The sequence below is a fragment of the Portunus trituberculatus genome, chromosome 33 (genome assembly GCF_017591435.1).
Source record: "Portunus trituberculatus isolate SZX2019 chromosome 33, ASM1759143v1, whole genome shotgun sequence".
Lineage (NCBI taxonomy): Eukaryota > Metazoa > Arthropoda > Malacostraca > Decapoda > Portunidae > Portunus > Portunus trituberculatus.
Genome location: NC_059287.1, coordinates 1,926,647 through 1,939,505, shown reverse-complemented (window position 1 = coordinate 1,939,505; position 12,859 = coordinate 1,926,647). Strand labels below are relative to the sequence as shown.

General features: G+C 43.9%; 1 protein-coding gene across 33 annotated transcripts in view; it reads right to left on the bottom strand.

Moving 5' to 3' along the window:
- LOC123512468 (CUGBP Elav-like family member 4) overlaps nucleotides 1-12,859 on the bottom strand; it is a 754,341-nt gene that overhangs the window by 267,771 nt on the left and 473,711 nt on the right. For 13 of the 33 annotated variants that reach the window (XM_045268904.1, XM_045268911.1, XM_045268912.1 and 10 more), the window contains one exon: nucleotides 4,967-4,999. The exons of the other annotated variants lie outside the window; for them this stretch is intronic. In XM_045268904.1, the coding sequence (XP_045124839.1) occupies nucleotides 4,967-4,999 (33 nt within the window). The remainder of the gene's footprint in view (nucleotides 1-4,966; nucleotides 5,000-12,859) is intronic. 33 annotated transcript variants of the gene reach the window in all.

The window sequence follows — 12,859 nt, the reverse complement described above, 5'->3', positions numbered from 1 at the left end:
TTTATTGGCATTAAGAAAGGTCTATGGAAGTCAGAAGTTTCATGGCCAGAGTCTTTACTATTTTAAACACTACATAAGTTTCTGAAGCTATATATAATCACCAAATAGTAAGCAGAATAAATGTATGTTTTTTGAGCCTTCGTGGTGGTGGTAGAGACAAAGACAGAGAGAGCACAGAAAGTAAACAAAAGCAGTGACATCTGGTGGTAGGCGTGGGAACTGAATCTCGGTCTTGGTCTATAGCACAGGTGATGAATTGTCAGTGACGTCTCAAGTCAATACGACCAACCTTCTCCCTCTCTCTGTCTCTCCCTCTGTCGATGCAAGCGCCTACCTGTTATTAAAAGAGGAGGCTTGGTATTGTTTCTCCTAGTAACGATTGTAGGATAATTGACAGAGGCGCGGAGTCTGTGGTTTGCCGATGACAGATGCGGTGGAGGATGCAGACTTGGAGGAGCGAGAAGTGTGGAGGTAGGCAGGGGTGACGAGGTGAAAAATAGTGGTAGAAATGGATAGTACAAGACAAGAGGAGCTCGAGGAGTGTGGAGGTGGCAAGTTGGGGAGACCAGGGGAGAAATAGTGGTAGAAATGAATAGTAGAAGACAAGAGGAGCTGGATGAGTGTGGAGGTGGCAAGTTCGGGTGACGAAAGAAAAAAAAATAGTGCGTAGTAGAAGATAGGAGGAGAGAGAGATAGAGAGGAGTGTGGTGGATGTGGGAAATGGGGTGGAAGAGCGGAGTGGAGGTGAGGAGCTGGGGAAGGAGTGGGGTGACGAAGCGAGGATGTAGGAGTAGCAAGGAGGGGGCGGTAGTGAAAGAGAGACGCTCCCCTGTGGACTACAAAGAGACGAGGCACCGCAGCGGTTCAATTACCGTTATTAGGAGAGGGAAGAAACCTTAATTCAGCGGCTGTTCTCACTGGAAGCCACGGAGGGAGAAAAACACGGCGCAAGATCCCCCGCCTGCCACGGCATGTCAGCGGCGTCACTCCCTCGCTAAAGTGCGGCGAGAGATACCAAGACGGAGGCCATTACCTACAGCTTCGTTATTAGAAGTCGCCCCTCACTCACTCCTTTCTCTCTCTCTCTCTTTCTCCCTTCAGTCCCAATAAAAAAAAGAGTGAGGGAAGAGAAAAAGAGTATCGACAAAAAAAAGTATCAAAAGAAAAGGAGAGGAGCGAATGATTAAAGGAAGGTTTGGAAGTATTAGTGGAAAGATGAAAGGGAGAGACTTGTGCACGGGTGATGTAGTGCTGAATGAAATGTTACGTAAAAGTGTAATGGGGATATAAAGCAAAAAAAAAAAAAAAAATAGATAGTCACTAAAAATGCGAGCTGGGAAGTTAAGAATAAAGCGAGAGGGAAAGGGAAAGAGAAGAAAAGAACATCAGTATTGGAAAAATTAGTTAAAAAAAGAAAGTAGAAGGTATATTGAAAGTAACGATAGAAAATAGTGAAATCGAGCGGGAAAATAATATAGAAGTAATGCGTGGAAAGAAAGTTTAAGGACAAATATAGGAACATTTTATCAGATTGAAAAAAAAAGGAGGAGAATCCGAAAAAAGTAGAAAAAATAGAAGTAAAATAAAAAGAATGTAAAAAAAGTTGCAAAAAAAGCACAGGAATGGAACGGACAAGTAAATAATGAGAAACAAGTCTGGAAATCAAGGAGAAAAACCCATAAACACACATAAATCCATAAATATAATCTGAATAAGTAGGAAAGAAAGAAAGTATACAAAGCAACAAGTACTCCATAAAACTTTCCTGCACGCATCCAGACTTCCATCTTGCGTGACGGAAGGGGAAAGGAGGAACGGAAAGGAAAGAGGTGGTGGCAAGGAAAGAAACACTGAGAGGAAAACGAAAAAAGAAAGGAAACACCTGGGAAAATGGAAGCTGAAAAGTGGAAAGGGGAAGAGAAGAACGTGGAACAAGAAAGAGGAGGATTTACCAGGAAGAGGAAAGGAGAGAGAACAGATGGTAAGGGAGAGATTGGAAAGGAAAGGAGGGAGAGGGGAGGGAGAGAAGATAGGTAGGAAGAGTGCGTGTGGGTGAACTTAGAAAGGGGAAAAGGAAGAGAACAGCGAGAAAGAGAAAATGGGAAGAAAGACGAAAGAAAAGCATAAAAAAGAACAAGAAAGAGGTAAGCGTGGGAAGGGAGAGGGAAGAAGCATAAGAGTATAGGAGGGCGTAGTAGTGACCATGCCAAACACACGCTCATGGGAAGCAGGGCGATAGCAAGGGAGTAGGGAAAGGGGGCAGAGAAAAGGGGTGAGGAAGTGGACGGCGCTCTCTAGGGTCCCCTCAGCTTAGCACTTCGTTAGATAGCAAAAATGCCTCATACAAAATGGATCACTAATTGCTATGAATGTGGGTATGACGCATGACAGTATGAAGGGACCGTGTGTGTGTGTGTGTGTGTGTGTGTGTGTGTGTGTGTGTGTGTGTGTGTGTGTGTGTGTGTGTGTGTGTGTGTGTGTGTGTGTGTGTGTGTGTGTTTGGTGATGTAAATTCGTTCGTGGGGAGTGATGAGTGTAAATATTAGAGCGTGTTGCGTGTATGTAGGTGGTGGTGACGTGTTAGTGATGACGTGGTGGTGGTGGTGGTGGTGGTGGTGGTGGTGGATGAAGCAGTAAGACGAAGATGGAGTGTTGATGAGGATAATATTAGAGTCCAGACGAGATGGTGGCAAGAACGAGGCAGTGACGAAGTGGTATTGATTATATGCTGGTGAGGAGGGAGTGATGAGAAGATGTGGTGATAAAGTGCTTATTACACAGCATAATCTGCGACCTGTTTAAGCCATACCTTCCTTTCTGCTCTAAATTTCACCAACATACATAAAAATTAACGCTTTAATGAATAGCTCTAAAATATTAATACTGGAAAATTTTGTTTATAGAGAAAGAAAAAAATAGATAAATAATAACAAAATAATGATTGCAGAAGATAAAATTAAGAAATATATTAGAAAGTAGGTGAGAGAGAGAGAGAGAGAGAGAGAGAGAGAGAGAGAGAGAGAGAGAGAGAGAGAGAGAGAGAGAGAGAGAGAGAGAGAGAGAGAGAGAGAGAGAGAGAGAGAGAGAGAGAGAGAGAGAGAGAGTAAATGATAGTGTACGTGTGAGTGGCAATCATACACACACACACACACACACACACACACACACACACACACACACACACACACACACACACACACACACACCAACAAACAAAGCTTCTACGAGACGAGAGTCGGAGTTCTCATCATCTATGTAAATTTGTTCGCTTGGATGTTTGTCTGTCAAATACGTCATCAGTCGCTTGTCACGGCGGCTTTCTGAAAACGCTACGTCCATCAGACAAAATGCGCGCGCGTGTGCGTGTGTGTGTGTGTGTGTGTGTGTGTGTGTGTGTGTGTGTGTGTGTGTGTGTGTGTGTGTGTGTGTGTGTGTGTGTGTGTGAATGTTTTACACAGGCATGTCTGCGTTCTTGTTTATTTGACTACCTAGCTTTCCTGCCCCTTTCTCTCTCTCTCTCTCTCTCTCTCTCTCTCTCTCTCTCTCTCTCTCTCTCTCTCTCTCTCTCTCTCTCTTTCTCTCCAAGATTTCACTAAAATTTTCTAACTTAAGTATTCTGAAAGACGAGATGAGAGAGAGAGAGAGAGAGAGAGAGAGAGAGAGAGAGAGAGAGAGAGAGAGAGAGAGAGAGAGAGAGAGAGAGAGAGAGAGAGAGAGAGAGAGAGAGAGAGAGAGAGAGAGAGAGAGAGAGAGAGAGAGATCACCCGAAACCTCATATTTCAAAACACACGTCAACAATAACAAACACACACATAAGTACAACAAATGTGAACATGACCAAAAACAAGAAAAGACAAACTAAAAAAAGAAAGAAATGAAACAGGAAACGAAAGGACAAGTTCCTTCCTGCGACACACAAACGAACCAATAAACAAAAGACCATCGGCAAGGGAAGGGCAAGGAAGGAAGGAAGGAAGGGAGGGAGAGAATTGAGAGCAGTAAGCAAGAGGGAATGACCTTAAAGTCTGCAATAACCAAGGGAAGAAGCCGATTAAAAAACACCTCATGAATATTCCAAGGCAAGCATTAGGAGCGCTGTCCCTGGCGGTGCATCAGCTCTGCCTAGTTGTGTGTGAAATTACTCCCCAGAGACCAGATCCAACTCCGACTCTTCTTCCACACACAAGACACAGCGCCACGGAAACAGATGGGGCATAAACGGACGGGCAGAAAGACAGACTGGGATACATTCTCAATAACAAACGTACAGATCTACATAGAGAAAAATCGTCATACGGATAGATATAGACACTGATAATTGTACAGAGAGAAATAGACAGATATACATAGAGATAAATAAGTATTTTTTTTAGAAAGAATAGAGAGATAAACATTGGTGTATAAAAAGGAAATATATTGATCTTCATAGACAGACAGTAAATATATATAAAAAAAACATATTGACAAACATAGAGACACACTTACATGCATAAGAGATACAAATAGACAGACACATCTTCGTATAATTAACTCACACACACACACACACACACACACACACACACACACACACACACACACACACACACACACACACACACACACACATACACACACGGCTAATGTCTCTAATATTTGTTTTCTAAGACAGGAAAAAATTCTTCTCAACTTTTAATCTCTTTCCTCCTTTTATCTCTAACCATTATCCTCTCCCTTCCTCTCCCAATTCTCTTACTATTTGTCTTCCTTTTCCTTGCCAGTCATGCAAATCTTTACTGAACCATTTTATTATCTCTCTCTCTCTCTCTCTCTCTCTCTCTCTCTCTCTCTTAAAGATCTTTTTGCTATTGTCCTCCTCTTTGTTGTTTCTTCCTCCTCCTTCTTGTTCTCTTCCTCCTACTTCTTCACCTTCACCTCCTCCTCCTCCTCCTTCTCCACCGATCTCTCCCTCATGCTCTTTCCTCACCTGTGCCTCGCTTCTCTTCACTAACACGCGTACCTGAGGAAAAAAAGAAGGAAATTAATAGTCTTGTTGTCACCTGAGTATTTCTTGCGCCTTCTCCTGACTCCTGGGTAAAACAACTATTAATCATTTTGTCATCAATTTCTCAACGTCTGCTGCGGAAAATGATTCACTACAACGGCTGGAGGTGAATTAATACATGTGCTCTTTGTTCATTAGGTTTTTAAAATACGTCTATCATTATGTTCCTATTATACATCTTGATCTTATCTTTTTCCATATTCTTTCTTCATTTCAGCTGTCAATTGTTAGTCTATTCAACACAATTTCAGTTAAACGATGCCACATTCTTACATTTTCTTAGGATGGGACATTGACAGAAGATGGGAGGCTGTTGAATAAAGTCATTGGGGGAAGTTATTTGGGTAGAATGATTAGTTGGAAGAGAATGAATGAGAAAGCCTTTAATATGGGAGAGAATAGAGTTTTTATATGAATAAGGAATTGACAGAAGATGGGAAGCTATTGAATAAGGACATTGGAGGAAATTATATGAGTAGAATGAGTGAAGGAACGTTGAGAGGAAGAGGATGAGTGAGAGAGCCTTTAGTATGGGTGAGGATAGAATGGTATACTCGTGTGAGGTGATATGTGGAAGAGGGAGAGCATTTGAAAGATATCCCAGGAGAGATAGTGTGGTAGAGGACATTTGGTGGATAATGGGAAGTGGATAAATGATGTAGTAATTGGGGTGATGTGGGTTTGTGGGGAGGAAAGGGATAGTGGAGGAGAGGGAGAGAGGAGGTTAGGGTTAGGAATGAATAGTGGAGAGACTTTTGGCAACTCAAACAACGCCCCCAACGTGAAACAATGGTTCTTCTCCTCCCCGAAGAGACTCAGTGGGTGATGGAGTGGGTGTAATTTCCCCCTTGGCCTCAGCGTCCTCCCAGCAGCGACCATAATACTCCCTCCCTCTCCCGCCTTCCCTGCCTCTACCTTCCCTGCTCCCCATAATGTTGCTACTCTCCATCTCAACACGTTACCACAGTCCTCACCTCGCCCGTCGTGAAACTCTTAGGTGCGGAGCTGCCACAGTTCACTATAAGGAAGCTAGCATTTTCAATCATTCATGCACCAAGTATTAGAGTGTAAGTGGCTCAAGTATGGAGGTTATCTAACAAAAGACAAGACTAAAGCAATCCCCCAAAACAATAAACTCACTATCTATTATCTTCAAAACTAATCCACCTCTTATTGGGATTTATATCGAGATTACAACTGACACAAAAACAAATACGGCACAAATTCCCGCCTTTCACGATGCCGCCACGCAAATCAGGCCTATTTTTAACATAATGCCAAGGTCCACACGTTTCCACTTCTCATCTGCGCACCGCCACTTGCTTCCACACGACTCCACTTCACCTCAATTCACCTCCTCGAGTCTCCTCAGACGATATATGAAAGAACTCAGGCCTCATTATTGTCCATCACGAGAGGATTGGAGCACAGAATGAAGACTGTGTGTGTGTGTATGTGTGTGTGTGTGTGTGTGTGTGTGGTATGTTGTACAGCATAATTCGTAAACACGCTTACATCCGCAGAGAGAGAGAGAGAGAGAGAGAGAGAGAGAGAGAGAGAGAGAGAGAGAGAGAGAGAGAGAGAGAGAGAGAGAGAGAGAGAGAGAGAGAGAGAGAGAGAGAGAGAGAGAGAGAGAGAGAGAGAGAGAGAGAGAGAGAGAGAGAGAGAGAGAGAGAGGTAGCAAGGGTTCTCTCGTTTCGGCTATGCCCATTTAATAGAAGGAATTTGGTAACCTTTGATCCCCTTAAAGGCTTACCTCTTACACAAGCGATGGATATTTTCCATCGGGAATGTTTTTCTGAGAGCAGCAAAAATTTCCCCACTTGGGGCCGCGTGAGCGAGCTGGCCGAGTCCAACAGGCGTAAAAGCGCCTCCTACTCTCCAATATTATTCCCACAATATCTAGAAGCTTTATATAATATTTTCCAGCAATTTTCAAGTTTCTAATAACATTTGGTGGAGATGCAGGCGCCGTGATCATTCCGGGCATCGTGTGTATTTGTATTGCACCAAACAGTCCCGTCTTCTGGGCCACTGCGGAATATTTGCACGGAATATGCGCATTTCTCCATCGGCAAGCGCCGCCGTGCGGTGCAACGGTCAACAAGCAGCGTGGCGAGGCGCCGCCGCCTGCCCTCGCTTGGCCGGCCTTGCCTCGTCACGCTGCGAGCACACGCTGTCAAGGTCACTGAGCCGCCCATCCCAACCAGGGCACTGCAGGGCTGGGTGAGGGCGGCCCTGGCGGTGCGTGGTGCGTGTTGCCTCCACCCTCCCCGCCTCCACCAGACCGCCCCTCCAAGCCACCTGCCGCGGCCACACGGGGTTCTTTGTTTGCTTTCTGCTCCGTCAGAGGCTGGCCGTAATGCATTAGTGTGTGTACCTGCCTGGCCGCGTCCCTCCCTGCCTGCTGCTGCTGCCGCCTCACTGACACTTCAGCTGACCCTCCCGCCACGCCAGGGACGCACCAGATGACGCCCTGAGACACTGGCCGGGGAAAGCGCCTACGCAGCCTACAGATATAATGGTTCTGCCGTAGATGCCAAGGCAGCAGTATTGGAAGGACGCATCTCCGTGAAGGTTCCAGGCGAGGCTTTACGAAACTAACACCAGCCTACAACTTTCCCAAAAGCACAGCAATAATTCAGGGCAAGTTACGTACAACGGTAAATAATAAACACGCCAGCGATAGATAACATTCACGTATGATTTTTTTTTTAGTGAAAGATACGGAAACAATAGGAATAATTAATAACTCATCGGTTGGTGGAACATTTTTCCCTCGCCAAGCTAAAGCGGATTGGCTACTGCGATCTGAAATATTTAGGTTATTAATTTGGTGTAATCTGAAGGTCATCGGGCATATTATGGAAAACACAGCCCGGCGCGGGGAGGGAGTGGAACATAACAAAAATAAAATACGAGTGGAACGAAACAAGACCAAATACGAGGAAATAGAGCGAGAGAGAGCGGGAAGGGAATAAAAAAAAACATATATTACGTGGAGCAAATGATGGAAATGAAACGGGAGGTAAAATGTGATGCAAATGAAAGGCGGAGGAGCAGAGAGAGAGAGAGAGAGAGAGAGAGAGAGAGAGAGAGAGAGAGAGAGAGAGAGAGAGAGAGAGAGAGAGAGAGAGAGAGAGAGAGAGAGAGAGAGAGAGAGAGAGAGAGAGAGAGAGAGACAGAGTGTGTGTGTGTGTGTGTGTGTGTGTGTGTGTGTGTGTGTGTGTGTGTGTGTGTGTGTGTGTGTGTGTGTGTGTGTGTGTGTGTGTTTCACTTCATCTAGAAATCCAGAGACGGTGAAAGTAGAAACTCACCAACATTTGATAGAGGGAAAGAGGAAATGACTGGAGAGATGAAGGACAAGAGGAAACAGTGAAGACAAAAAGGAGACGAACATGATAGGAAGGAAAAAAACAATAGAGGAAAGGCAAGAAACGAGGAAATATATAGAAAAGAAAACTACGCATTAGATGAAAAAATATGGAACACAGGAAATAAGAGATGAGGAAACTAAGAGAGAGAGAGAGAGAGAGAGAGAGAGAGAGAGAGAGAGAGAGAGAGAGAGAGAGAGAGAGAGAGAGAGAGAGAGAGAGAGAGAGAGAGAGAGAGAGAGAGAGAGAGAGAGAGAGAGAGAGAGAGAGAGAGAGAGAGAGAGAGAGAGAGAGAGAGAGAGAGAGAGAGAGAATAGGGAGCAATAGAGGGAAAGAGGGATGGGAGAGAAGAAAAAGAGAGAGGGAGAGAGAGAAAGAGAGTGGAAGAAGTGATGCCCTGGGGAAGGTATTAACAGAGAGAGAGAGAGAGAGAGAGAGAGAGAGAGAGAGAGAGAGAGAGAGAGAGAGAGAGAGAGAGAGAGAGAGAGAGAGAGAGAGAGAGAGAGAGAGAGAGAGAGAGAGAGAGAGAGAGAGAGAGATGGGGAGGTTAGAGTTGCTGAATGGGTGAGTAGATATTTTAAGAGGAGGAGGAGGAGGAGGAGGAGGAGGAGGAGGAGGAGGAGGAGGAGGAGGAGGAGGAGGAGGAGGAAAAAGGAGGAGGAGGAGAAGGAGGAGGAGGAGGAGGAGGAGGAGGAGGAGGAGGAGGAGGAGGAGGAGGAGGAGACAGCTTGCAGAAACAGGAAATGGCGAAGTGTGAGGAGAGGGACGGGAGAGTTAATGAGAGAGAGAGAGAGAGAGAGAGAGAGAGAGAGAGAGAGAGAGAGAGAGAGAGAGAGAGAGAGAGAGAGAGAGAGAGAGAGAGAGAGAGAGAGAGAGGGAGGAGTCACAACGTTCTTATGAGACAGAATGTGACTTGTTATTACTCCCTGGGGCGAGAGAGAGAGAGAGAGAGAGAGAGAGAGAGAGAGAGAGAGAGAGAGAGAGAGAGAGAGAGAGAGAGAGAGAGAGAGAGAGAGAGAGAGAGAGAGAGAGAGAGAGAGAGAGAGAGAGAGAGAGAGAGAGACGTAAGCATAACAAACAGAAGTCAATTAGAGGTTTAATAATACAATATGTTTACTAATGAAGAGGAGGAGGAGGAGGAGGAGGAGGAGGAGGAGGAGGAGGAGGAGGAGGAGGAGGAGGAGGAGGAGGAGGACGAGAAGGAAGAGGAGGAAAAAGAGGAAAAGAAACTCGAAAATAGCAAAATAAACATGTGGAAGAAGAAAAGAACACACACACACACACACACACACACACACACACACACACACACACACACACACACACACACACATAGAAATACATCAAAATAAAAAAAAAAAAAAAAAAGAATAGACAAAACAAAACGTAATAACAAAACGCAAATATGAAGAAGAAAAGGAGGAGGAGGAGGAGGAGGAGGAGGAGGAGGAGGAGGAGGAGGAGGAGGAGGAGAGGGAAAAGAGAGAGAAAGAGAGAGAAAAAGAGAGAGAGAGGGGAGTTGGCGCTGTGATGAAGGGAAGACTAAGGGGATTTAGGAGAGAAGGGAGAGAGACTTACGGCAAACAGAGAGAAAGAGAAAAAGAGAGAAAACAGTAAAAGAAGGAATTAGTAAGAGTGAAGGAAGGACAAAGAAGAAACAAATGGGCTGCAGAAAATAATGAGACAGGAAGAAGGAGGGAGGAGGAAGAGGAGGAGGAGGAGGAGGAGGAGGAGGAGGAGGAGGAGGAGGAGGAGGAGGAGGAGGAGGAGGAGGAGATAAGGAGTAGTGGCAAAGCAGAAGAAAAGAAGACCAAGAAGAAGAAGGGGAAGAAGAAAGAGCAATGCAAACTCGTTAAAATAAATAATTACACAAAGAAATGTCGTAATAGTAGTAGTAGTAGTAGTAGTAGTAGTAGTAGTAGTAGTAGAAGTGGTGGTAGTAGTAGTAGTAGTAGTAGTAGTAGTAGTAGTAGTAGTAGAAGTGGTGGTAGAAGTAGTAGTAGTAGTAGTGGTGGTAGAAGTAGTAGTAGTGATGGTGGTGGTAGTGGAAGTAGAAGTGGTGGTAATGGTAGTAAAAATATTGTTAATTATTATCATTATTATTATTATTATTATTATTATTATTATTATTAGTAGTAGTAGTAGTAGTAGTGGTAGTAGTTATTGTTGATGTTATTGTCGTCGTCGTCGTCCTTGTTATTGTTGTTGTTGTTGTTGTTTTTGTTATTGTTGTTGTTGTTATTGTTGTTGTTATCGTCGTTGATGTTGTTGTATCGATTTGAAAGATGATAATAATAATATATAATAATAAAAAAAAATAATAATAATAATAATAATAATAATAATAAAATTACAACAATAACAATAAAAATAATAAAAAAACAATAACAATAATAATATCCAACATAACAATAACATCGACAACAACAACACTAATGGTAACAGAAGGAGTGTAAATAAAAAAAAAAAAACATGTAATTTTTCTTTACATCATTACTGTTTGTTCTGCCTTTCCTTTTCACCACAATACAAAGTGACTGACAGTTGCAGGAGGCATTCGTTTGGGTGGTAAGGAGGGTATCAGGGGGACATCTATTCCATTAACACTACCAACCCTATATTCTCTGTCCACTATTCTCCCCCTCCCTATTCTTATTCTCTATCTTTCCTACCTTCTCTTCTATTCTCTTCTTCCCTTTCTCTCTCTCTCTCTCTCTCTCTCTCTCTCTCTGTGTGTGTGTGTGTGTGTGTGTGTTTAATGGATTCGTTGATTGACATGAACATACAGACAGACAGACAGGCAAACACAAACACACACACACACACACACACACACACACACGACTTCCATTATTTCTAAAACTTTGTTATTTTTATTTCTAGTCGTTGTATCTGTGTGTTCTCTTCCATCTCTCTCTCTCTCTCTCTCTCTCTCTCTCTCTCTCTCTCTCTCTCTCATCACAACAGACATCAAAACAGACCCTAACAACGAACCATTTCAAAATCAACAATAACAAAAACACACCATTTATCCCTTGTCATCTGGCTCTTCCTTCCTTCCTTCCCTGTAGACACACACACACACACACACACACACACACACACACACACACACACACACACACACACACACACACACACACTTGCATGTCCAAAAAAAAAACAGCTGTAAAGAAAACATGAACCCAAAGCTAAGAAAAATATCAAACGTTTGTAAAATGAGAAATGGAGAGACAATGTTGGCATTTCTCTCTCTGGTAGATCTGAGAAGAGAGGCTTAATGTGTAGAAGGGAGAGAGGGAGAGAGGGAGTAGGGAAAGAGTGCTAGGAGGAGGGTGAGGGGAGGAGGTCCATCTAACTGAAGGATATAACTCGCAAAAAACAGGAGCACAATGCGAGGGTACAATAGGCTGGACTGGAAACAAAAGACAGACGGAAAACACAGACTAAGAAGGAAATTTTATACCAGTGCCTGTGTGTGTGTGTGTGTGTGTGTGTGTGTGTGTGTGTGTGTGTGTGTGTGTGTGTGTGTGTGTGTGTGTGTGTGTGTGTGTGTGTGTGTGTGTGTGTGTGTGTGTGTGTGTGTGTCTTGTTTTACTATTTCACTTATTTGATTGACATTTCTCTCTCTCTCTCTCTCTCTCTCTCTCTCTCTCTCTCTCTCTCTCTGTAACAATCCTTCACCCCATCATCTTTATCTATCACTCAAGACCATTAACACAACCACCATCACCACCTTTTTCTCTCAAGCCTTCCTTCTTCACACTCTTTCCTCCTCACCCTCCAACACCTCCCGTTTCTCCTCCTCCATCTCCGGCTCTCAAATACTCGGGAGCAATTAATTATACCTCCAGTTAGCCCGGAGGCAGGGCGAGGAAATTTACTTCGTCTGCAACTTACAACACAAATGGAAGTTTTGCGAACACTATTAATGACGGTGGAAGTTTGAAAAATGAAAACCTACGGAGGGTCCAAACAGGAGGGAAAATGTCCTAAGAGAGAGAGAGAGAGAGAGAGAGAGAGAGAGAGAGAGAGAGAGAGAGAGAGAGAGAGAGAGAGAGAGAGAGAGAGAGAGAGAGAGAGAGAGAGAGAGAGAGAGAGAGAGAGAGAGAGAGAGAGAGAGAGAGAGAGAGAGAGAGAGAGAGAGAGAGAGAGAGAGAGAGAGAGAGAGAGAGAGAGAGAGAGAGAGAGAGAGAGAGAGAGAGAGAGAGAGAGAGAGAGAGAGAGAGAGAGAGAGAGAGAGAGAGAGAGAGAGAGAGAGAGAGAGAGAGAGAGAGAGAGAGAGAGAGAGAGAGAGAAATGTCAATATCAAAATGGAAAAATACAGGATAGAAAACACAAAAATAAAGTTTAGAGAGAGAGAGAGAGAGAGAGAGAGAGAGAGAGAGAGAGAGAGAGAGAGAGAGAGAGAGAGAGAGAGAGAGAGAGAGAGAGAGAGAGA